Here is a 27,637-nt window from a genome sequence, read left to right as displayed (position 1 = left end):
GAGCAGCACCAATGATGCTGAGGATGCGACGGGGGGAGAAAGCAGATGTTTCTACTAATTACTGAAGTTGCTTAAATCAGTTTACTAAGCACCCTACCTTGCTTCATATTCATATATCGCCTCTTACTTATAACGTTAATAATACAGAGTTGCTGCGAAAATCACGTTCAGTCTACGTGCTGTGTACTAATTATGCAGCATTTAATACAAAGCAAAATATAGCCTATAGCTCATTTATTAATTTCATTGTTCTCAAATCTATTTATTTTACGTATTTGTTAATTTAGAGTATATACTGTATTCACAAAATCGGCCAAACAGCATTAGGCAGAAGCACCGGATATCCCGCCTTTGCCTCGTTCCTATTGGCTGCGGAACCTCACCGAGCGCTGCGATTGGCGGAAACCACAGTCACTCATAACAGTTCAGTGGGGTTTTCCTGGCTTGACAGCTGTCACTGTACGCCGAGGTCAAGGGGAGAGAAGCATGGCTGCGTTGTTTAGAGGGTCGCGACATTTATTGTTAAGGTGGAACAAGCATGTCGACCTTGCTTTCGGTAACGTATTCGCTTCTGTTGTGAGTTTCTGTGTGCCGTTTCCCCGCGTGTGTTGAGAGGGACATGCAAGCGGAACACTGTGCTCCAGCCTGTTAGCTAGCTTGTTAGCCATTTGAAAAAAAAGTATGAATCCCTTCTGCTCGTGCTAGTTAAGTGTGACAGTCTGGACACAATGTCCCTGAGGTGACCACCTGCTGTGGGGTGTTCAGGCATGCAGTATTTTGGGACAGTGTTGTAAATGGACATGAGTTTTATGCAATGTGAAGCAATGCCAAGTAATAGCTCATTTTAGCTGACAGTGATGTTTGTATGGACCTCAGTAGATGTGTGCAAAGTCTGCATTGGGCTCTGAGTATGTTAGTCTGCTTTAGGTGTTTCTGTTCTCGACACAACAATTTGTTTTTCATTGCACAAGTTCATGGATTAGCCTTGGATTGCAACACTGCCTCAACACCACTCCTACCTGCCCCTCCTGCAATGCAACACCGTGTTTGAATCAGCAGCAGTCACTGTTGGCTTTAATGGTCCTAGTGAAAATGCAAAGGAAATTCAGGTGATAGTGACATAATATTTTAGCTCCACTGGTCCTTTCTTCATTGCATGTAACTTTCTGGTGTTGAAAGAATCAGTCCTGCTTTTTTAACTACCTGGCACTGCATTGCAATGGCTTAATTTGGCTACAGGAATAATTGAGGGATCTTCTAGAGGCCCAAGTACAGTGTTTCCCCTTTTCCCCCCGTAATGACTGTACAAGCAAGCATGGTCCAGTCCTTTACATCCAGTATATCAGCAACCACTTCAAATGGGCTGACATTAGGGTTGCAGAAGTAAACCAGTTTCAAGGTATACAGTGGTATGAAAATTGAGGGTTATAATACTGTGTACATTTGCTTATCTACAGCAAAAAATTAAATAAAAAATGTAGCATAGACAGAGAATCTCACCTTTATTTTAGTTATTTTCAACAGGACAACTGTTTACATATACATATACATATACTATTTACATATGAGTGAAGTTTCAGTTAAAGTAATGAAATATTTGTTCAACCAAAGGAAAACCTTTAGTTTTCATTCCATTAAGGGTTATTGTAACTGATGATAATAATAATACTTATGTAATGACGTGACACCATGAAACCGCAGTATTTTCTGAGAGTTATTGTACCCTGAAAATGTCATACTGTTGCAACCCTGGTGACATACTTGTGTAAACATATTAATACATATTATTATCATTATATTAAAATAAATCGATATTTTTTATAGATAAATTATAAATCGATATGCTATACTGGAATGATAAGGACGTAAGATCAGAAGCAGACAAGTTACCTGTGCCTCCAGTAGCCTTATACTTCAAAGTTTAGAATGAATCTGAATTTATCTGTGGCAGTGAATAGTTATGCTTATGTCACATGCATATATTACATGCTAAAATCAATTTTAGTGCTGAAATGATACATTTATCTTTTTTAATCAAAAGACAATTAACAAAAAGAAATAATCAATCAGCCATCTATTGCAAACATTTTTCTGGTTTCAGCCTCGATCCTCCAACGTGTCCTTGAGCAAGACACTGCTCCTGATTATGAATGGACAATTGTAAAGGATTTTGCCTGTTAAGTTAGAAACACGCTATATAAACGCAGTCCATTCACCATTTACAAGCTTTGAAGGCGCCACCTTGGGCTGGGAGAAATTGTAGAAATTATCGATGAATTGGAAACAATAATCAACATACTGACTGACAATGGAAAGAAATATTAGTTGTTGCCCTAACGTGAGAACAAAACATTAATTATATTATGTACTGGTTGTATGAGTGTACAACCAGAGGAAGCAGTGCATTACGCAGAGGATTCATAGTTTGATTCAAAAAGTTCCTGAGAATGAAACTTTAATTTAAAGCTTTGGTTTGTTATACCATGCAGGGACTACAAAATGAAACAGTGGTTAATTGGTTGTGCATGTGCAATTCACACCATACAGAACTAAGTTTATTTTAGACAACTGAAATATTTCGTCAGTCTAGACAGCGGGAACCACATTCCCATATGGACCATCTGCTCTTTCTGTCTTACGTTAACTTAGAAAAAGAGAAGTATTAGACCAGATATGCTGCTGATTTTGGAACGCACATGTATTTTTGTAAGATTATATGATTCCCTTCTTAAATTAGGGAAAATAGGTGTAATGATAAACAATGGACTACAGTCTTGCAAGACAGAAAGAGCACCAAGGTTACATGTACGTCTTGAAGAGGCATGTGTTCAATCGTTGTTTCTATTTCATAGAGCATAACATTATAGTAGATACTCATCTTACTAGATGTTGGTGTGTCATTAAGTCAAAACTACTACTACTGTATCCTCTTGAAGGTATTGTCAGAAGTATCATTGGTGAACCATCTCAATGTTGTATCTACAGTATATGTTGAAGGGTTGGTTGGATTTCAGGTCGGACTCTGTTTGGCTTTACTATCTAGGCCTAATCCTGTTGTTGTACTGTAGTCTGGTTGGTTTGCTGCCAGAGTCTCCGCTTTGTTTAGTATCTGTTAACCTGGATGGACCTTGGCTGAGCCAGCAGTGTTTAATAGCTTGGCCAGACTGCCCAAAAGCTGGTCGTAAGTCACAGCAGAAAGATTTGCTCCGTTGTTAGTGATTCTAATCGGGGCATTTCCTTCTAGAAAATATAAGGATAGCAGTTTTTTCAGTTGGTTTTCGCTGCCACTTGACCTGACCGTCATCACCTATAAGGAGGGACTTTCTTTCATAGTACTACCCATAGTGGGAATTTGTCTTGCCATGATTCTATGTAAAGCATTTTACATAGAAAGTAAAGTAAAAGTAAAATATATCATTGCAGACAGCTACTGTGTGCAGCCTCTCTGAACTGTTCTGTAATGTGTTTGTGTTGCTCTGGACTTCAACTTAACAAGTCTCACATTTTTTCCTACACCTCTAATGGTGTGTTTGTGATCCTCCCTCAGTGTCAACGCGATCGATGGCCTCAAAAACACCAGTGGGGTTTGTTGGTTTGGGAAACATGGGCACTCCCATGGCCAAAAACCTGTTAAGAAATGGTTATCCTGTCATTGCCACTGATGTCTTCCCTGAGTCTTGCAAGGAGCTGCATGACATCGGTGCACAGGTAACACTCAGTCAACACATCACATATGGACATTTGATAGAATATGACATATAGATAAATAAAATTTGACATTAAGAATACACTCCATATTGACGGAGCTTTTACCCCCCCTCATTGAAAGTCACGTAGGACAGCTACTAAATGTACCTCTGAGCCAACAGGTTGTCATACATAAGAGCTACAGTACATCCCATATGTTTATGAAGATGTTTATTTAGCGTTGAAGATGTGATGATATAAAATGATAACTCTAATATTTAGGTAGTAGACTCCCCAGCAGAGGTGGCAGAGAAAGCAGACCGCATCCTCACAATGCTGCCCTCCAGTCCAAATGTCATAGAAGTCTACACTGGCCCAAATGGCATCCTTAAGTAAGTACACTTAACATCACAGGCTCAGTTTTTGATGTTCATGTAACCCCATCCGACCTCTTTAAAACCTATAAGAAAGGAAAAGCACAATTGCAACGTGTTTAATGCACAAACAGAACCAAACTTACGTCATGCACTGTGCGGGAAGTGTTAATGCTTTTTTTGTCTTGCCCTCTTTAGGAAGGTGAAGAAAGGAACGCTGCTGATTGACTCCTCCACCATCGACCCTGCTGTCTCAAGAGAGATGGCAGCCGCCGCGGAGAAGATGGGTGCCGTGTTCATGGATGCTCCAGTGTCAGGAGGTAGTGTATCACCCACAGAGTTAGCAAGCACGTGCACCTTTTTGATTTGCTGTCCATCTCTGCATATTTGATTTTGCGACTCTGTGTAGTTCGACTATTCTCATCAGCTCTTTTGACTTGAAGACTTGAAGATTGTTGCCATTGGACAGGCGTCATGTAAAGGGATTGAGAGAAGGTGTAGATGGCAGTAACAAAAGCAGAATCAGACTGCTAGTTTGTTCATTTGAAAAACCAATCATAGTGTCAGGACTGTGACCCCTCAGTCTTACTTCTGAACTGTCATACACTCTTTTGTATATCTAAACTGTGGGACCTTTTGGGTTAGTGCTAGGACATGGGTTGTAATTACTGAGCGGGCCAGCCAGTAGGTGCCCTCGTGAGGTTTTATTGCTGCTTTTGACCAGGGGTCTTAAAGGCAAGGTTAAGGTTTTAAGTCCTCATTATGTTGGTGCTGCCTGCTTGTGACGGCTCCTTGACAGAGCACAGGATCACCAGTCGTCCTTAATGGGCTGAGCCACGGCGGAGAATCCCGTGTCAGAGCTTTTCATGTTGATGGAGCCGTAATGGCGGGTATCCCATGTTAGTGCCTTTCATGTCAGATAAAGAGTCATAAAGAGGAGAGAATCTGCCCTCACATGGAGTGCAGGAGAGGAGCAGAGGTAGATAAGACATGAAGGAGACACATCGCAGTAAAACTGTCCATCTCTGTCTCTCTCTCTTTCTCTTTCACCCACACACAGACACACACACAATTCTTTTTGTTCAGGTATGCTATATCCCATCAGTCCGGCACATCTGACTACTAACTCTGATTGCACTCTATTTGCTTTTTATTGCACAATCTTTGATTCATGCACAACACACACTGTAGCTCCTGCCTTCGCCCATACAAACACAGACTTGGCCCACACGGGCATGTTTACCAGCTGGCGTCTGCAGAACAGACCAACTGCAGTCAGCGAGATCAGAGCCTTAAGCCTGTTACTCTCCCTTAACACACACTGTTTACATACTATTGACAGTGCACGGTTTCTGTGTGCAGTCCACTGTGAAGGTTCTTCCTCTCCTGTCACTTAACTTAAGCCTCTTTTACTAGCCTGAGATGACCAATGATTTACCTGCTACCTCTGGCCTCTGCATCTAGCTCTGCAGACACTCATCTTTCACGCACATGCTGCATGCGCCCGCCCCACCTAGTATCACCCCGGTACATCTATAAGTCATATCCATACATGCATGCAGCTAGTTTAGTTAACAATAGCAAATAAGTGCTCGGATTATGAGAATCAGTTATAATTCTGATACTCAATTTTAGTCATTTATGAAGCAAAAATACCAGACGTTCTCGAGTTCAGCCTCTGAATGTGTGGATTTTCTCTGCTTTATATTATTGTAAATGGAAAATCTTTGGGATTTTTCAATAATTCCCAACATTTTATTGGCAAAACAATCAATCCATTGATCTAAAAAAGAATCAAACGAGTGACTGATTAGAAAGTAAATCATTAGTTGGTCCCCTAAAACACTTAAACTTTCAGTCCCACTTCATATAGGGGTCGGTATAGTTGGCAGTGGTGGTGTGACCCTGATAAGTGCCAGCTAAACCCATGGAGACGTGGCAACTGCATGTGAAATAGCAGAGCCCTGTATCCCCCCATCCCCACTCTACTTTCCACATCCCTGGGTGGGCTATGAGGTTTCATGCTCTGTTCCAACCAGGAGATGGCACCCTACCCAAATAGGGCATTGTCATCCTCATGAGGGTTGTGTGTATGTGTGTGCAAGAGTATGTGAGACAGCAGCTCAGCTCTGTGACAAATAGCACTCTTAATAGTTCTGGTATGAATACTGCATGTCCACAAATGAAAAACAACACAACATAAAGATCAAGGGAAAACACTAAAGTGCTTAATTTGAGTATTGGAAACAGCTGACATGTTGTAGACAGATTAATAGGGCTGACCCGAATGCATCAAAGCTTTGATTGTTGCCCTGGTAATCAACATCCAAATCAGTATTCGAATGCTCAGTTGTTGATTTTTTATATGTATGCATTACCCCAAAAATCTCAAGTAGCCCATAAATTAAGAAATAGTCAGCTGACATTATCCATTATGCATCAACATCTCAGACAAGGACATTTAAAGTTAGTGATAGTTTTATGACTCTGACTCATTCACTAGCAGTCAGCAGTGCAGAGACTGGGGTAGTTTGAACACATGTGACAGGCTTACAGATACGCTAGCAAGATGTTGCAAAAGCCAAATATCTGGAATTGTTCCAAATTTGCGAAGTTTGCTTCCAAAAAGTTAAGAGACAGATATGCCAAAGGAAACTGCTTCATCACAAATCAACAACGAGCTCACCTGAAAACTGTAAGTAACAGCTTAGCCTTTGCAGAGTTGCAGAGTGGCTTATGTTACTGCAACTTGCATGCTAACAAAATGGATAATTGTCAAGTTTAGGTGCAACGACTGAAAACAGATTTTTCATAAAAAGTCTGACTTGTCTGTCATTACCCCCACCCCTTTCATCGAAGCTTTGATTAATCGCTGATATTTCTTGAAGCCTTAATACCCCAAACTGGTATTCGGAACAGTTCTACAAATTTCAGGGACACATAATATTATAACATTATATTTAGATCATATTTCATCAAAATCATTCATTATATCTGTTGGATGAGCTTGAAGTGACTTAAGTAAAGGCATTGTCCAATCAAAATGTACCCATAACATACGACATAACAATGCACTCAGCACAGACTTGCTGTGATCTCCCGTACTCTTAAACTTTTGCAGACACAGTCTGCTCTTTTGTGGTTTCTGCATTTGTTTTTGTTTTTAATTTAGATTTTTCTTTCGAGATAAAATGAATCCTTTCGTGAATGTGTGGTGTGTGAGGTGGCGCATTTTACACAGAAATGTGTGTGTGCGTGTACGTTGTGTGCGTCACTAGAGGTTTGGCAGCCAATCGTGGGATCTGAATAGCAGAGTCATAACCCTTTTAAAAAGAGCAATCAAAAAAAACAAAACTTTCACTTTCTTCTCATGGGCATCTCGCTGGCTCTCATTTTTGCACATTGACCAGTGTTTTGGCTTTAGCTCTGCACGACCCAGCTGTGTCTGTACACACACACACACACACACACACACATCCATACAAAGTTGTAGTCTCTGTGCAAACAGTCTGCTGCATAGACACAGTTATATTAACTTAGACACTGGTTCGTCAGGCATGCTAACATTTCCTTGCACACACACACTTCTACCACTGTCTGGTGTCATTAAAAGCGTCCGCATGCAAAGTTGACCCACAACAAAACAAGCTCTGATGTCACAGGCTCAGGGTGTTGGCACAGTGATGGCAAAAATAGGAGGTCTGGCTAACGAGCAGCGGGGTCGTTAGCAGTAATTACCCAGAATGCCGGTGTTTGTGTCTGAGTGCCCATGGTGGGCTGCCACATTGCTAACGGACGATGGCTTTAAAAGGGCCCTAAAAAACCTTTCATTGTGTTTTTCCCAGCGCTGGGAAAGTCAGCTATCGGTGCAAATGAAAGCAAGAAGGAGCCTAGCTGTTGTGGGACCACGGGCACCCGGGCTAATGTTGCTTGTTTGCGAGGTCTTATAATTCTCAGCTAACTACCTCTTTAGGCTGAGTCTCAACACCACTCTAATCATATCCATACCACATCAACTGAAGCCTGAGTGTTGCAGTGTGTCATTTGCCGACAGTTTGAACGTCATCCTCCAGCCTGTAGGAGCTTGTTCAAACCAATCCTGGCACCAGTTGGTCCATCAGTCAACGCTGCCAATCCACTTCTTTGCTGACTGACATAGGCTCTATTTCTCCTTCCAGGCACACAGGTCCTGGGGCTTCTTCCACAAAGATCAACTATGGCTTACACTCAACATGTAGTCATACTTGAGATACATTCAGAGATGCGTCATAAGCTTTTACTTTACAGGTCGGCCAAAGCTTTTTATTTTAATCAAAGGTTCATTCCTTGGAGTTGATGTTTTAACAAAACAATCCCTTTTTGAGGGCTTTTAACCATATTGCATTGTTTTCAAGCTGCTATTTCTTAGATAAAGCATAAACTCAGAGCCCCCCTCCACACGTTTGATACAAGGAGGTTGTTTTCACAGAAGGCAAGGTTCTCTGTGCTCACCTGAGTGTGAGTTTAAGGTGGACATGTGCAGGATTTTGTGACACCACAACTACTTTGAAAGTCAATCATAGTCCAGTGTGTGACTTACATAAGTATGATGTGTAAACATAAGGCCTCCAGTGCACATACACTGAGAAGGGATTTTTCAGTGATGCAGGACAAACTTGTGTCCAGTAGTTAATCTTTGAATTCAGAAATATTTGAATATTCATAGTTTCTGGATTTTCTAGGAGTTTTTTTATTTATCTTAAGTCTTTAAAGGTTGTTTAAGGGATTATGGTGGTCCCAAAAATGTCTCTTTGCTTGTGATACACACAAGCACAAATCACAAAGTATTAACTAGGGCTCCTACTGACGAGTAAAATGTCTAAAAATGGATGAAATGTCTGTCCCAATTTCCCCAAAGTCCCCCTCCAGACACATTTTAAAGTATGTAAAAATACCCTGCTATGATTAATATTTTGTTCAACATGGTTTTCCCCCATTAAAAGTAAAAACAAATCTCAGTAAAGGAGCTGAAAGCATATCTACTCTTTCTCCCTCGTTAAGAAATTCTGGATCTGGCCTGACACCCTGCCAACTACCACTGCTTGCAGTAGGTTTTGCTTTCACTTTCTCCACTGCTGGCACAGCACTAAAATGAAGTTCAGATATCAGTCAGGCTATGGGAGGCTAGGTATAGGTTACTGGTGAAAAGCGCAGTGCACAACAAGATTCAGACTCAGATGTTTGTTAGCTTGTAGCCTGACTGGCATTGGCTGATACAGCATTAGTGGTTGTAAAACATACGAGAATATCTGCTATGATGGTTTTTTTGTGGTAGATAGTAAAGGAAGCTCCGGGGTCTAGTGTACATCCAAAATTGCACTCTCTATTATGTTTGCTGTCAAAACTTTTATTATGGTAATGCAAACTCTGCTCTCTGTACTGACATGTCCACTCTGTGCTGGAGGTTTCAGGTTTTTTGGTTGGTGTCAAAACCTGTTCCCCCTTCCATATGTATTTCCTGCATTAGTGATTGGCTTTCAAATTTGTGATGTATCTAATCTAGCTTGCCCAGGATATGTTTGAATGTCAGATTTCAGGAAAGTGCACAGACATCGTCTCCTTCAGTAGAGGAATGTGAAAACAAACACTTTTCTAATGACAACCTCTGCACAGATACAAGTCAGTATAGTGAAAGTCAGACATTTTAGTGGACACAAACAAAAGAAAAACACATTGCTGAGTGTCGAATTGTTTGTTTTAATCATGTAATCAATGAATCAACTAGTAATTGCAGCACTATTGTGGTGTCCTCATTGTGTGTCTTGATCACCAGGACAGAAATCACCCCCTTGTTCATTCACTATTCCCCACTTAAGAAATGTTTGTTAATTCTATAGAGAGCAGTAAATTAAGATTTTGGGACATATGAATGATCATTGTTTTGTGGCATCACTGATACAGTGTTGCATGACATTTAAAAGCACATGTTTCAGATACATTTTCCATTGTGGGAGTTTTTGAGGGCACTACAGTGCATACATTTGACACTGAGAATTTAGACTCCTGAAGGAAATGGTGGAACGTAAATATATAGTCAACATCACAGCAAATCCAGACCAGTCTAACTTGTCTTTGTAAAGCCTGCCACTTGTACGTCTGGTGAGAGGAAGGAGCAAAGAAGCAGCCAGGTCCTCAGAGCAGTTTAGTGAGGGTTAGTGATGATTCTCTGACACTGAGTTAAGGAATCAAGTTGGATGGGCAGGGGGTGGTGCTGTCGCAGTCTGTCAAACTGATGGCAGTACTAGAGTGTCAGCGGTCCAAAGACTAGATTAGCATAACAAGCCTCTCACTGACGGGTTCTGGTGACATAGGGGGAATGGGGGGGGGTCAGTGGTAGGGAGGGTGAAGGGCGGTAAAGTGACCAGAGATGGTGATGATGGAGGGGTGGTGACTGGGGACTCTAGTCTATGCTCCAGATGGGGTTAGACCCACAGCAGCTGGGGACTGGCTCTCACATCACTGCCCGTATGTCATCTGCTCTATGTGTGAGTGTATGCGTGTGTATGTGTGTGTGTGTGTGTGTGTGCAGACAAATAGTTAGCTGGTGTATGAGTCATACAAAAGGTCTGTCAAATGTAGCCCAAACGTCACTCTACATGTCACTCACCTAAAAGCGAATTAGCATTGTATGAAGGACAGTTTCTGCACCACAGCCATGTGAGTGTGTGTATGCTTGTGTTTGTCTGTGTCCCTGCCTGCTAACAGCCTAATTGGGGATCATTATTAACTTGCTTCTTCCTGGACGAGTCTCATTGGGCCGGAGAAAGGATTGATCGTGGACCTTTCCTGCTCCCTCCATCCTCTGTCACCTACCATTGACCAGCCTCTCCCCTGCGGAATAGAGCAGTTACTGATGATGATGATGATGATGATAATGATGATGATGATGATGAGGACTGGCCTGGTGGTCAATGGACGGACATTGCAAACTAAACCCTTTAGGCTGTAGTTCCATTTATGTACAAGAAACTATGTTGATGCTCTAAACTGAATTAACTCTTCCCTTGTGTTTTTTTCCCCCAAACTCTCTCCAGTCGAGGTTCTCATGGAGGGTTTGTGTGCAGGAGTCTGTTCTCATGGCTCCGCGCTCGTTAACTGGAACCGATAAAGAGGCTGTTTTTAACATAGCAGAGTAGCATTAGCAAAGTTGGCAGATAAACTGTTGAAAGTGCTGATTTTTTTTTTTTTTTTTTTTTTTACGTGTGTGAGCAGTTTTGGTTGCCGCACTCCCTCGTACCATTTCACAGATTTATTCGATATCCGTTATGCTTTTTACAGGGTCTGTTTGGGTTTTTAATTTGTTTGAGAAAAAGATCTGCCCTGGGGTGTAATTATAATGTTGGACCACATGAGGCTGCGTTGTTGGCCTGTAAACATCCTACCTCCACTGGCTTCCACTGCAAGCAGTCAGCTCCCATTGACTTGAGGCTGTTACACTATTAAGTGTGAAGGCTCTTTTCAGTCTGAATTATAGATGACTGTCAGCCGAGCCAAAACTCTAACCTTACATGTGCATATAGTTAAAAACTTAGTAGCAAACAGTGTAGTATATTGCACAATCCAGAGTTTGTTTACACCATGCCTCTGGGCTTGAAGGTGTGACATGAAGTCAGGCATATCCCCAAATGACTCCTGGCGTTGTTGAAGTAATAACAGTTTCATTATCATTTTAGGAAATGAGGTGTCTGGTGCAGCTTTAGTGATATTATAGGTGTTTTCGCTCCAAGTGTTTCTCTGTATACTCTCTGTCAAGTCTGGGGGGAAAAAAGCAGGGTTGTGGCTCGTTGTCAAATGCGTCATTCATTACCAAACTCTGGGAACATCCCTCTCTGTGTGTGCATGCGACTGTGTGTGTTGTTTGCGTAGCCTCATATTCACAAATGTAGTTTAATTTAAACCCACCACCAATAAAAAGTGCCGACTGGTTTACACGCGGCTCGTAACTCCGAGACACGGCCTCAGAAGCTCCAAGTTGACGTCTCATTGGCGGCTGGCTCTGGGATCTGCACCTGTCCCTGGTGCACAAACACACACTGATACTGCGTGCACATGCACACTGACATTCTCACTTACTTTGTACGTACACACACCACTTCAAAAAGAGCCCAAGTTTAAAAGGTTATAAGGCTGTCATGAATTGCTTTGGTTGATTCTTTTGTGTGTAATGAAAGAAGTGCTAATGAATTGAGTGCTCACTACAAACAGGCCAAACCAAAGTTGTTTCTCTGATCTTCCTTTGCCTTCACACAATCAGTTTCACCCTCTCATGTTCATGGTTAATGTCTGTTGTTGAAGCCTGCTGTCAAGCATCTGTCCTAATAGTGCTTGATTGCCTGCTTATTAACTCGAATCGTGTTAATAGAGGAGATCAGATGAAGGAGATGTATACACGTGTCTTTAATTGAATGGAAGTAAACTTGCACGGGCCACACACCACTACAGACGCAATGAACACACACTCAGAGGCACGGATATACACTGTGGTGTCTCTCCATACGTCATACAGCATATTGTTGGAGCCACTTTCATTCTCCGAACCCTTGCACTCTGCACAGTAAAAGCCACGGAGTAGCTCATTAATAGTCGAGCCAGCTTCAGCATGCTCTGAGAATATTTGCGTTGGGTGATTTGGGGGTGAGGAGGTGGGCACCCACTACCCAGCCATCCAAAACTTGTCCCCTGGAGCTGGATGAGAGAAAGTGACCGAGGAGAGAGGTTGTGCTTTCCCAAGGGAATTATATCCCAAGAAAAGATCGCCTGCTAGAACTTAGAGTGGCACTTTGTCTCTATTCTGAATCTACTGTTTTTTATCCCTGAAAAAGGTGGCTTGTTGCGCTGTGCTTTGCACTCTGGGGTAATAAGATCATATATTTATTAAGTAATATTTGGTGTGGCATTATATACATAACTTTTTCCCTTGTGGATGTCTCCTTAGTATTTACATCCCTACTCTATTCTCCATCTCTCAGCCCTGTATCTTCTATCATAGGTGCCCCCCACCCCTTGCACACACACACACACACACACATATACACACCTTGTCTCCCCCCCTAGGGGGCGTTGTGTAGTTGTGCAGTGCTAACGATCCAGGACTGTCACTCCCGCTGGGATGGATGAGCTGGCGGGCCCGGCGCTCAGGAAGCCTCATTAGGATTCGTCTTTAATCCGTCTCTGACAGGACCAGTCCGAGAACGGGATGTCCCCTCACACACACACACACACACACAGGCACACACACACATGATAGAAGCATACACACTACATAGACACTGCCTTAGACTTACACATCACACGCAAACACAAATGTACCTTTGGCAATGCACAATGACTCACTGATACCCCCGACACACACACACACACACACACACACACACACACATTGTTATGCTAATGATGTGTTATTCTTCCACCAACAAGGATCTTCCATCATCCCGGTGTCACTGCCTATAGAAATCCACTACAGATCATAAGAGCTTATTATGGGTGATTAGTTAATTTGAGGGAGGGAGAGTCGGGGGGGATGCTGGGAGGTAGGAAGAGAAAGATCGTTTTCCTTCTCCGCTGTCGTCTCTACGTCTCACTCTCTCTCTCTTGCTCTCTTTTGTCTCGCTCTCCTTCTTATTCCCTCTCCTTCCTCTCCTTAGTGAGATATATTGATCAGCACGTTGACTGTATTATCAATAATCTCCTCTTTAGTCGTCCGCGAACAGTGATCTCCACTAATGAACCAGCACAGTTGTCACACTGCTCTTTCTGTGTGTGTGTATATTTGTCTCTGAGACCGAGGAAAGCTCAGCCTGAAACTTTATAGGAAATGAAATGTAAAGGATAAGAAATGATACAGTGAGTTGAACTTTTACAACTATGTGTAATTGAAGACAACTTTAACTGAGTTGTTATAATAATTTATTCTTTTCAAAATTATAATGATAGCAAAGTCAAGAAAAGTTCTATGACTGCTTTAGCACTGTGGATTATATGTGTGCGTGATACCAAACTGAAGCTATTTGGTCAAACAGATATTACAATGTCCAAAAATCTCCGAGTTTTTCTGCCAGTGTTTCGTGTTAAACAAAACTAGCCTCAAATAAATTCAGTCAGACATATAAATGAGATGAAAAAGACATAAACACAAAAGTAACAAGAAAGAAGTTACATCTATCATGTCCGTAGTCTGTGAACCATATGTGTGTATGATTGGTGTGTGTGGCGGCCTTATGTTGAGCGTGTGTTTGCCGTGGTCCATAGGCAGCTGCCGCAGCGTGGGCTTCATTATGTGGCCTTAATGACCTGCTGACAGCTCAGCGCTGACACTCACACAACACACACACACGCATGCAGTGTAGTGGCATCATCGTACACTTGACAACAGAACAGCCAATTAAAGAAGGGGGAGGGGGAAAAGAGATGTATATTTATGTTTATGGGTCATAGAAATATACAGTAAGTCTCCTCTCCTCTCCTCTCCTCTCCTCTGCAGCGCAGTCTGATAATGTGATTTCAGGTGTTTTGTCCCCGGTAATCCCCTTTTAATTATTAACACTGACATTATTAGGCTTTCACTATTAAGAGGCCTTTCATTAGAGCCAGACGACACCCTAAAGAGACATTTGAACTCTCTCTCCTCTTCTCTTTCTTCCTTTCCTTTTTTGGAGAACTGAAGTCACTTTGCAGGCATGCGTTTTACTTTAACAGTACTTTTCAAAGTGTTGTGTGTGCGATCAGCATTATATTTAGTTGTCTCCTGTTTGAGTGCATGTGTACAGTATGTGTTTGTCAGATTCTATTGTGATAATGTTTGGAGCTATTCAGTGAAGCATTTAAAGGACACTGCCATTGCAGAGGAGACTCAGGCCGGCTGGGTTCAACCCACTCTCAAAGGGGGTTATTTCTGCATTAAGGACCCTGTGGAGTGGGCGAGGAGGGGGGTTGAGGTTGCCTCCCACAACATGGCACGCTCCTTAAGCCATCAGGCATGGGGAGGGACGCCTAATTGAACATGATAAAGTGTAAAGTTAATTACCCCTCACGCCTGTCACTGATACCCCCATGAGGGGGGCTGGCCTCAGGCACAGCTGTTGGTGTGTACGTCTATGTGTGTGTGTGTGTGTGTGTGTGTGTGTGTGTGTGAGAGAGAGAGACAGAGAGAGTAAGGGTGACAGGACAAAAGGCAAAGGTTCCCACGAGAGTTGTGCAGAGGATGATGGCAACAATCGGCTTTTAAAGATACCTCTGTCCCTCTGGTGCACCACTACTTAACACGCCTGTCCCACTATGAGTCTAACACACACACACACACAGAAGTACACAGCTGACCTTTTAGAAACAGTTGGTAGTGTTGAAACAGTCAAGTGGTTGATATATTATGTTCTTTTGTGTGGCAGATCCATACATTTTTGTCCGATACACCTGTTTACCAACTACAGGATGATTTGTCTGCACTTTTCAGTAATAAAATTTAACTCACTCTTCTACTTGTATAAAGTTTGCAGTGTGTTGCAGGTTCACAAGTCTGAGCTGGACTGTTTCGAATGCTGGGGATCGATATGTTGAATGTGTGTACAATCAAACACAGCATGTGCTCACCTCAGTTAACCTCAACACTGTGTTTGAACATGTGTTGTGCGTTTAGGGGTCGGGGCTGCCAGCATGGCCAAACTGACCTTCATGGTGGGTGGATTGGAGGAGGAATACAACGCTGCGCGGGAGCTGTTCACTTGTATGGGAGCCAATGTTGTCTACTGTGGACAGGTTGGCAGTGGCCAGGTAAAGACCCATGCACGCACGCACACACACACACACACACACACACACACACACACACACACACACACACACACACACACACTCATACACACAATCAGAGTACATTCCATCTCGGTGTTTAAACTGCATCCTCACCTGCATACACAGAATTTCACTTATTTTAGTAACATCATACATGTTGTATGTACCCAAACTCACTGTATAAATACATGTACTTCTATGCACACTCATAATTTATGTCTTCTATTGAAAGAAAAACACAACTCAAGATTTTTGCAATCATTCATCCAGAGGTAACACATCATAGATGAGAGGCATTTAACTTTAAAAAAGGTGAAAAATTAATTGAAGAACAAAGCCCTTTATCCTCAAACCATTAAACCGTAAACCATTTTCTGTTGCTAATGGTAATTTACCTGTACATACAAAGATCTTTGACTTACAATTCTGCTTCATATAAGGCTCCACACTTTAGCTGTTTTTCGTGAGACAATATGTTCATAATTTAGATTGGTAACAAAGATCAACAGATCATCTTTTATGAAACATTAGGAACAATTTGTCCTGAGCATCCTGATTATTAAACGGTTCTTTTTGAAACTTTTTTTTTTTATTTTTTTCCAAAGATATTTTTTGGGGCATTTTAGCCTTTAATCGATAGGACAGCTTAAGCGTGAAAGGGGGAGAGAGAGAGGGAATGACATGCAGCAAAGGGCCACAGAGTCGAACCCGGGCAGCTGCGGCAACAGCCTTGTATATAGGGCGCCTGCTCTATTCACTAAGCCACCGACGCCCCTCTTTTTGAAACATTAATCCAACAAAAAAAAAAAGATTTTGCCTGACTAATCCAGGAATGATCATGCAAACTTTTCTACTTAAAGATCTTTCTAGGGAGGCAGTATTGGCATATTCACAACTCTGCTCCAAAGCTGTATAGTCATTATTATAATTATGTCTGGTGTACCTTTAAAAGTATTAACATTCTGTATGACACGTTGTCTTGCAAACCTCTTCATATACACACAGTAAAAATGATCTCTGTGTTTTCTTGTCAATCTTCTCTAGGCAGCTAAGATCTGCAACAACATGCTCCTGGCCATCGGGATGATTGGGACCGCAGAGACCATGAACCTTGGCATTAGGTACTGTTAGCCAATGCTGCACTAAGCTGCTGCCTACCTGTTATCCTAAAGGGAAAAGCAAGGATGAAACACTAGATTTACACGAGTGAATTTAATGTAGCTGTAACAGTTAGTTGTAGAGCACAGAAATTGTGACACAGGGAAACCTGTGAGTGGGCTGCTAAAAGTTGATATACCTAACTTAAACTTATGCCAAATAACTCCTAAAGCGATAGTTTGGATTTTTTTAAAATGGGGTTGTATGAGGTACTTATCTAAAGTCAGTGTATTACACACAGTAGATGATGGTCAGCACACCCCCAGTTTAGAGAAGCAGACAGGAGTAGCGGCAAAGAAGCTAAGCAATGTACTGCTGTGAATGGGGACAGCAGCAAAACATCCTTAGCCACCAAAAAAATGAAATACCGGATTAAGTGTATGCTCTATTTAGAATATTCTCATATCTTTACCTTGCCGTCAGACAGCCCTTGGTGACAGGGGACCGAAGAAGCCGTCATCTTTTCTCACTGTAATGCCAGACTACATTGACAGAAATGGTCATTTTACCTTGCAGAACACAGGCTCACGAGTTGCTGGTCTACCACAGCCTTGATCTGTTAGTTTGTTTGTGTGACTGTGGTGTTCAAAGGGTTAGTTTGGATTCACCAACACAAAAAACACAACAGATCGAGGCAGTGATAGATCAGCAACTCCTGTATTCTGTGACGTTTTGGTCAAAGAGTCAGGTGGCTTTGAAAAGAGCATAGATTAATATAACAGCTTCATTTCCTTGTTGGAAAGTGCTGTCTGACGGTAAGATAAAGCAGTCACATTTTAACTGACATTAATTTATTTGGGTGGCTAAAATAGTTTTAGCTACTGCCCCCATCCACAGCAGTACATTGCTTAGCTTCTGTGTCGCTACTCCTGCCTGCTTCTCCAAACTGGGGGCGTGCTGACTGCCATTTACCTCTGGGTAATACACTATAGATAAGTACCTCATACAACCCCACTTCAAAAATAATCCAAACTATCCCTTTAAATGAAATTTGAGCTTGTAATCGCAATATGTTGTTTACATGCAGATGTAGCCCAATGAGGTGTAACTTCACATGGCAAACAGCTGTTTAGTAGATCCAGTGGGGTTCCCTTTTCTCATTGAGGGATGTGGAGCAGCAGGTTTTCCCCCCGAGTCAACAAAATGAAGACATTTGGCATATAAGCAGTACGATCACCATGAACTTAAAGGGGGCACGTTTGAGGCTTCCACATTTTAGCCACGCATGAATTTGACTTCGACCTATCCCTCAGATAAAGCCGTCACTGTAAAAGCAATTACTATACCTGTGATATGGCTGTAACAATGGCAGTAATTTACTGCTTCAATATAGGTTTGGTGTGTGTGTGTGTATGTGTGCGTGTGTGTGTGTGTGCATGTGTATGGAATTACAAAGGGGTCAGCCCAGCCCCGAGTGAGAGTCGCCTGTGTCGGGGTGAGATGGATGAGGGGGTGGAGCCACAGACTCCGATTTACATCTGCTGATTGAGCTCTCACCAGAATCCTGTCACAACCCTGTCACTGAACATCGCCTAAAAAATCCCATCATTCATCATGGCAGAAAAGCTGAGAATGATGGGATATGTAGTCTTCTGAATTAAACCGAAAACACTTTGGGGTTAGGAAATTAGGCCTCCACATCAGTTATTCCTCACATGAACGAACTTACCATCAGATTATTTTTTTTATTTTAAACATGTGAGTTTATTATCTACTTTATTTATACATCCTGTGTCAATAATAGACTGTTTCTTCTGTTCACCGTGTTACTATTACGTGTTTTTATGGGTTTTGCAACCTAAATGGTGTGTGCACCCAGGTGTGTGCGTGTGTGAGTACGTGCATGTGCTCGTCTCACAGTGCAGCTGTGTTAGTGCAGCTGATTTATCTGTGCTGAGACAGAGGAGGAAAATTGGCATGAGCAGTCGCACATAAATCCCCCCACTAGGCTTCTGAAATATGGAGGCATTAAGGGAGCAACACAGATTTACACATTGCCACACTGTCTCTGATGCACACACACACACTTGGACACACAGATTTACATCCGCAGACACCGAAGGCAGCAGTTTTCTACCAAACTACAACAGCTCATACTCACCGCGCACATCATTATAACATGCCTATGAAAAAAAGGATAGGAATACTAACCACTGCATCCCTTCACTTTGATTGTGAATTATTTTTCAAATGCAAAACTGACCCATATCACTCTTGATTGTGTGTGTGTGCATGCATGATGTGTGTGTGTTTCTATGCCGCCCCCCCCTCTTCCTAGTAGCCAATCTCTGGGGCTTTATTATAGGGTTTGACAAAGACTGTCATCGTTTAGAGAGAGCCCACACCCGTAAATCTCCCATGCTGCATTGCGGCCCAGCCTCTTATGCAGAGGACGCTCTCTTAGGCGCACAGACGCACGCACACACACGACACAGTCCAACACAAAGGAGACCCAGCACTCACAGCCAATTTACAGGAAAACGGCAATAACATTTTATCATGCTGGACTTGGGCCTGATAGAGCTGCCCTTTCTTTCAAATGTGTGTGTGCGTGTTGCTCCTTACTTGCACATGCAAGCAGACACACACACACACTCACACACACAGTTCTGTTCGTGGAGCTAATTTGTTGATCTCAGATGGAAGCTCGGGCCGTCTCCAACAGAGTGTGACGTTCTCTTAGTGCAAGGAATGGCCACGCATGACAATTATGAGCACACACACATACACACCCTGCCTTTCTGCAGATCGTTCCCTCTCTTTCGGCTTTTCTTCTCCATCCCTATTTGCTGTACCTCCTCATTTTATTCTTTTCTTTTAATCCCTTCATTTCTCCTCTGCCTGCCGTAATTTCTGCACGCAGCCAACCAGTCAATGGAGGACGGGGATGAGAAGCTGTGGAGAGTAGCGGAGAGAGGCGGCAGTGATTTTAATGATGCACATGAAGATGAAAGGAGAGGAAGAAGAGGAAAGAGGCGACGTGGCCCGGGAAGGGATATGAGGCTTTTACAGCTTACAGTTCACCTTGCACACATGTGTACCTGCACTCATTCATGCATTCAAACATGCAGTCACAAGTAGGAACACACATATTTGCGTCTTTATTCATTTTATGGGGAGAACAACGGGCAAATCAAAGGGCATAACAAGACACAACCCTTTGTGTTGAGAGACAGAAATAGGTTCACCACAACACACATGAGCACACACAAATATCTCCCCTTTAAATGAATTGTGAGCATATGTTCCGATGAAGATTAAAGTTGGGCGATAAATGCGCTTGTTGCCTCTATAAATGGGACAGTAAATGCTTGTGTGTGTATATGTGCTCGTTAGCTCTTTAATGTAATAATAAATGGGGAATGGGTTGGGCTTCCTCTCCTGTGGCATCAGACGAGGACGAGGAGCTAATCGCAATGAAACAGACAGTTAATATCAGCGCTGCAAATGAACTCCACCTGCTAGAGCTCCCCAACACATAAACACCCTCCCCTCTTATCTCCATCTCCGTGCCTCTTGCTCTCACATTTCTTTAATGTGCAGCGGCATCGCACAGCCGCACTATGTCTCACCGTTTGTGTCTTTGTGTGTTTATCCATGTCAATCTTGTTAAAGCGTGACATGTCCTCTTCTCCACGCAAATTATCGTAGGCGAGGAACAGCACCACTGCGTCAGCTAATAACCACGGCCGCGTGTGTGTGTGTCTGTGTGTGCATGTGTGTGTGATGGGACCAGGAGGGGAACTTCATTGATTTATCGTTAACAGAGGACAACAGCTCCCCGTCAGCGTCTCTGGTCGCTATAACAAACGATCTGCGCGCTCGGACGCGCTTTATTGTAGCTCAGCCAGTAACCTTTTCAGCTGCTGACCCAGAACGCAGGGAGGGGCTGCCTGCTTGTGTGTGCGCCGAGAAATGGGGGGGGGGGGGTTGTGTGCGATGTCAAACATATGTCCCCCAGAGTCCTCAGACAGGGAGGTGTCAGCAGGGAAGACGAGGGGGTGGAAGAGGAGATGAGGCAGAGGAGAGGAGAAGCAGGATGGCGAGGGATGCTTTCAGACATAAACTAAAAAAGCCATCATGAGCGAGACTGCCATTAAAAAAATTGCAAGTTAAAACACATGTTCACACACACGTACGCACGCAGCGTCACTTATGCCACATTTCCAAAACACTTTGTTAAAAAAAAAAAAAAACAAGTGCGGGACACAAAAGAGACGAACGGTAAGGGAGGAGGGAGAGACATGGAGAGAGTGTAAACGCAATTCCCCTTCTTAATTAGTTAGTAGACAGCTAATAAAAACTGTGGTAGTAATAGTAGAATGAGAGCCAGGTGGAGGGAGGGAGGGAGAGAGGGAGGGAGGCTGCTGGCCTTAAGGACCTATGATGGTTTAATAGTCATATTGAGAGCAGAATAGAGTTACAGGCCTGTAAGTAACAGTGAAGTGAGGCAGCCAGGGCTTGATGTGGTCCACTTTACACTGGCCTTTAAACTGTTAATATACAAAAGCTGCACTCCACAGACCGACACAGACGCTACAGTTACACCCTCTCCACTGTAATGGTTGGCACTTTGTTTCACTCCCTGCTTCTGTCTGTCTGGGTCTCACTTGCTTTTTGCTTCTTCTTATCAGAGCCTGGAGATTTGTCCTCTTGCATATGAAAGTAGGTTTTTGCAAAATGGGGCAGCAGAAGTAAGAGCGCACTTCTGTATACGTGACAGCGTAGGTTTATGGCTCCCCTGTGCTGCTTAACCACTTTTCCTCCTCCTCCTCCACTTTCTTTTTTTCCATGAAAGAGGGATGATGAAGGATAGATGTGCTGGTAAACATCAATACTGCATTAGCCAGCATTACAAAGCCTTCAGCCATTAACACTGAGAAATGGTCACAGTCTAGCATAAGGTTCAATGGGGGTCACTACAATCACCAGCCGCCCCACACCCATCTTTTTCCCTGTTTCTCTTTTGCTCAGTTTTGAAAATGAATTCCATAATTGGTGCTGCTATCCCTCCCATACCGTCTGTCCCATTTCCTTACTACTTCTCGCATAAATCCTCTTTCCTTTTCTGTCGTTACCAGCAGTTTCCACCTTTATCTCGCCACATTATACTGAGTCATGTTGGATTAAATCATCAGCCAGAAGCCTCTTACACACAAGTAATATATGTATTCTTCTGTTTAGGACACATTTATAGTGTACTTCATACAAGGGAGAGTTCTGTGGCTAATACTGTCAAAGTTTTACCTTCTGCGTCAGTGTGGTGGTCAACATCATCTTTTAGACATGAACACACACTATGCCTTTACACCAGCAGTGCTCGTGTTAAAGAAAGACTGTTGCAGGGTCTATGTACCCAATGTGATCATTTTACACTAATGATCAAGCCATGAATTTCCCTGTCACTAAGTCTGAAGGAGACGCTGACCTCTGTCTTCTCCTCCTTTTCCCAGACTGGGTTTGGACCCCAAGCTGCTGGCGAAGATCCTCAACATGTCCTCAGGTCGTTGCTGGTCCAGCGACACATATAATCCAGTCCCCGGCGTCATGGAGGGAGTCCCCTCTGCTAACAACTACCAAGGCGGCTTTGGAACCACACTAATGGCCAAGGTACAACCTGCTCCCTGTCTCATTGTCACGTTTCTTTTTTTTAATGATTATTTTTATTTTTGATCAATATCTTGATTCCTTTTGTTTTGCTTAATTGATTTTTTTTTCCGTTTGGTCTATAAAATGCCAGACAATAATCCAAGATAGATTTACAATTCACGAATAAATAAAACATAAAAAAATCCTCAACTTTGAGAAGCTGTAAGCAGCAAATGTTTCGTATTTTTTCCCCCAGAATAAAAAAGTAATTTATCAAAGGACCACTTATCTGTTTCTTTTCCTTTTTACTCTTTTTTGTTAGTCTCAACCCTATTATTTTGCTTTGTCTCACTTTTAACTGCTCTTTTGTCTTGTGTGATACTCCCACTCTCCTCTTCACCATCCCATCTGTGACTTATTGTGTGCCACTTAATTTTACTGTCACTGCATTAGCTCCTCTGTGTGGGTCAGTCTGTGTGTTATTTAGTGCATCTGGGCGTCTGTTAATACACTTGCAGTGTGTGCTCTGCATACATAAGCTTGGGCTGTTCTATCACGAACACCAAACTCAAGCAATGTTACAGAATTAGAAGAAACTCTTTGTCTCTTATAGTCATGTATATTTATGTTTGTCCATCTATGTGACTTTGTCTCTGTGTCTCTCTTTCTAGGATCTTGGTTTGGCTCAAAACACTGCGACCAACACTAAGACACCCATCCCTCTGGGTTCCCTCGCCCACCAGATCTTCCGAGTCATGTGCTCCCGCGGCTACGCTAACAAGGACTTCTCATCCGTCTTCCAATTCCTACGTGAGGAGGAAGGACAGTGAATGGAGGGGGAAGCACAGTTGACTGTGATGTTACCATACATAAACACACGCACGCGCACACACACACACACACACACACACACACACACACACACTACAACGACAATTACACACCGACACCCCAGTGCCCCTTATCCCACTATGCTCAGGAGAGACTAAGGCCTTGCCCTCAGGCTCAGATCGGCGGTCCAATTAACATACTGTATGTCGGCACATGCCCCGTTGTTGCATTAGGCTGAATCATATTTTCAATTCACATCTCTCTCTCTCTGCATGGGGGAAATGCTAAAACTGACCTTAGATCAGTATCTAGAGACAAAGCAACTCTCTTCCCAGTCTGGGCTGAGAGGCCACAGTGGAAAATGAGAGGTAGGATGAGGCACTGCTGATGTTTATGTACCAATGCAAATAATACATGGTTTTTGAGGAAAATTGATAAGTAATAACTGCATGATTGTTAAAAGTTTAAGTACGCTTTTATCGGGTTTGTGGTTGTTGCCTGCTGTTACCCAAATGACTCGGACCTGTCCCTGTTACATGACACAGGACAGAAAAGAAAACGCAAGCTACCGTAGGGATTGACATAGTGATGGAAATTTCATTGAAGAGGAGTGCAGGAGAGTGCAGAGTTTAGTTTACTCTTTTTTCTACTGGTGAAAAAAAAAAATCCCATAATCACAGCACTACATCAAAGGCAACTAAAACTGGCCACACTGTGGGCTCAAAGTTCATTTGTTACATGTTTTTGTCAGGAGGGTGGTGTCAGTCGTTTACCTAGTAATGGCCTGAGTCATACTGCCAGCACTTACTTTCATTTGATTTCATTTTTCAGTCATCCAGTGAAGTTTTACCTTGTGGATACACTAATGTTACAGTAGTTTCATGTTAAAGCAACACGTACGTCACTACTCACAGGACCGGACCACCTCTGCTTGTTTAAATACTGTGATATACTGTATATCTGGTTATTTTTACACTGTGTGCGTCGCAGTGCGATGTGTCGGGCCATTTTGATACGGTTACAGAATCTCTTTGAACTTACCTCTATTCTTGACTGTCTACAGCTGCTTATTGAGCCACCGGAGTATTATTTTGTGACCAACACTGTTTGAATTTTATACTGTTCACTACACAAGATATTGTTCTCACTGTCAAGCACTTTCTCTCGCCCGCATCGACTTAAATCAAAGTCTGTCCTCACATTTCTCCTCTCTCTCTCTCTCTGTGTCTCTCTCTCTCTCAGCTTGTACAACATCTGTGTAAAGTGTAAGCGAGGAACAGTTCCTCCCTGCTCTGAGCATCATGTACATAATGTATATTTCATATTGTTGCGTCGTACTCAAGAGGAGTCCAAATGGGCTGTCAGTTTCTTTTTGTAGTAAAATTCATGAATAGTGTCTACAGTTTGTCTTTGCTCTGTGAAACAGATCCTCAGTCACTCTGTAGCCTAAAATAAAAGATTTTCAGTGAATTTGATTCTTTGTCTGGTTTTGTAAGATAAGCGCAGGACGTTGCTGAAGATGTGGCACTTTTTATTGAAGGTATAATTTATTATAGCTCGTGTAATTATCTCTGTGTTGAAGTAACTGACATATTGTGCTTAGAATAAATTTTGTAAGTGATTAGTGCAGTAGGTGCAGAGCTTTTGAGAGTGGCTTTGTGGCCATTTTACCTCTTAATGGATGAGAGCAGACCCGAATTGTTCATACTTAACATACATGTAAAACCTATTGTGTGTGTTTGTCCAAAGTAAATAGTGTGTAAGTAAAATTTATTTGTATAGCACTTCTCACAGAGAGAACTCAAAAAGGATTAAAACACAAACCAAGAATACATACATACAAACATACAGAGACACAAAATGAAACAGCAGCAGTTGTTGCAAAACTAAATCACTTAAGACAAGTTGAAGAATGCCTGCCCATAGAGGTAGGTTTTAAGGTGCTTCTTAAACTTCAACAGATGCTGCGGCTCTCAAATTCTGTGGGAGGGCATTCCACAATCTGGGCGCAATGGACTCAAAGGCCCGGTCACCTCTAGTCCTGATCCTTGTGTGAGGAACTGCCAACAGGCCGTGATCGGCCTACTAGGAGCGTATACATGCGGCAGGTCAGACAGATACTCAGGTGCCTGACCATGAAGGGCTCTATATGTTAAAACAAGGATTTTGAACTGGATCCTAAAGCTGACAGGAAGCCAGTGTAGGGAGGCCAGGACAGGAGAAATGTTGCAGTTTTTGGATGATTTGGTGAACAGCCTGGCAGCAGCATTCTGCACCAGTTGAAGGCGATCTACAGAAGTTTTACTGAGACACATGAAAAGAGAATTGCAGTAATCCAGACGTGATGACACAAAAGCATGAATGATCATTTCCAGTTCAGCATGTGATACAACAGATCTCAGTTTTGCAATGTTTTTAAGGTGGAAAAAGCATGTACGGGTCAACGCATGGATGTGTTTATCAAAGTGCATGGCCGGGTCAAAAATAACTCCGAGATTTCTCAGGTTAGAGCAGATATTTGAATTCAGGGACCCAATACAGCTAGCCACCTTAGAACCAGTACAGTAAGGAGCGACAATAAGGACCTCGGTCTTAGCAGCGTTAAGCTGGAGGAAATTGTTGACCATTCAGTCATTAATTACCGACAAACAGTCATGCAGTACATTCAGACTGTCAGTCCTGTCAGGATTAAAAGAAAAATACAGCTGAATATCATCTGCATACATAAGGTATGATATGTACGCAGTTTGTGTAGCAACAATTCAAGATGGCTGATGCCATTAACTACCTGCTGAAGACATGTCTGTAGCCAATCCCTGGTTATACTGTAACAAGACTGGTGGTTCTGTTAGGCTGTATTTAGGCACAGTGGTACTTTGATCTCGATTCAAACATGCTGATACACTGCTCATAAAAATTGAGGGAATACTTAAATCACACGTGAGATCTTGATGTACTCTTTACTGATGTACATTGTATAATTTGTTGAGAACAAAATGAGGTAATAACGGTCTGTGGAAACCAAAATCATCAACCCACTGAGGGCTGGGTTCAAAATCACACCAGAATCAGTCAGGAAGGATAACGAGCAACTGTCTATGGCCACCACATGTAAAACATTCCCTTTTGGGGGGTTGTCTTGCTTTTGCCTCTCCATCATGTGACGATTAAGTGTCTTCTTAATTTTTTGAGCAGTGTATTTAGCAGCATGTTCACCATTTTATAGAGTACTGCTGTGGCTGATGTGAATGTCAAAGGTTTTGCAGGTATTTGGTATAAATAAACTGAAGTAGTGGATGAATTTACATTTTGTTAGATAAAATGTCAGCAAAGTGATTACAACTCATCCTGTGCCATATTTCATGTCATTAATACAAGTTGTATTAGTTTCAAGTAAATTCGACAAAATGTGTAGTTATTTTTTATTTTCAGGCCTCCTCAGAACTTAAAAACACGAGTCCATTTGACATTAAGTTTTTAAGTTCATTATGAGTTGAGTTCACTCATCAGATTTTTTTCTTTAAAAACAAATTAGTGTATTTGGAGTCTTCCCAGCATAGCTAAAAGTCCACAGAGACCTTTCTTTTTTTAGTTCGAGGAAAGCAGACATGATGGAAACTGATCAAATGTAAATGTAATTCATCTTTAGTTCAGCTTACTCACATTTGTAAGGCAGCAGGGAAACTTAAGTTTTCAAGTTTAACTAGCTGGAAAAGTTTTTACAGTGTGGCAGAGAAGGAAAAGTCTGGTGATCATCAGTTATTATGATTTATCCATGGGAAAACATGAATATCTGAAAATAATTTCATGGCAATCCATCCCATAGAGATCCAGACATATCCCTAAAAACCCAAAATGTCAGTCTGCTAGAGGAATAATCCGATGGTCACTAAAGACACTGGGATTTAGCCACTGGGGACCATGAATATCTGTTCAACATTTCAAGGCAATCTATCCAGTAGTTGTTTAGATATTTCAGCCACTGACATCATTTAAATCAAGGGTCTAGGGATATGTCCTTATCTGTACAGTTTGTGAAGCCCTTCAGGGACAAGCTTGTGTTTGGCCCCTTACTTAAGAGGTAAAGTGACCAACCGGACAATAACACTGAATATTGTTTAATCTTTTAGTCTTTCAACTGGCTCCATCTCACCATGCGTGTACTTATCTTG

At 42.3% G+C, this 27,637-nt stretch overlaps 1 protein-coding gene across 1 annotated transcript; it reads left to right on the top strand.

Annotated features, from left to right (window-relative positions):
* Positions 1-425: 425 nt before the first annotated feature.
* Positions 426-24,935, top strand: hibadha (3-hydroxyisobutyrate dehydrogenase a). The gene is made up of 8 exons (XM_050034981.1): positions 426-556; positions 3,548-3,708; positions 3,970-4,079; positions 4,260-4,381; positions 15,733-15,866; positions 16,932-17,008; positions 22,499-22,655; positions 23,306-24,935. Exons 1-8 carry the CDS (start codon positions 487-489, stop codon positions 23,462-23,464), a joined length of 990 nt encoding a protein of 329 aa, XP_049890938.1. The 5' UTR covers positions 426-486; the 3' UTR covers positions 23,465-24,935.
* Positions 24,936-27,637: the final 2,702 nt, after the last annotated feature.

This window comes from Epinephelus moara, chromosome 22, assembly GCF_006386435.1.
Source record: "Epinephelus moara isolate mb chromosome 22, YSFRI_EMoa_1.0, whole genome shotgun sequence".
NCBI classification, from domain to species: Eukaryota; Metazoa; Chordata; class Actinopteri; order Perciformes; family Serranidae; genus Epinephelus; species Epinephelus moara.
This window is presented reverse-complemented; position numbering and strand designations above follow the sequence as displayed.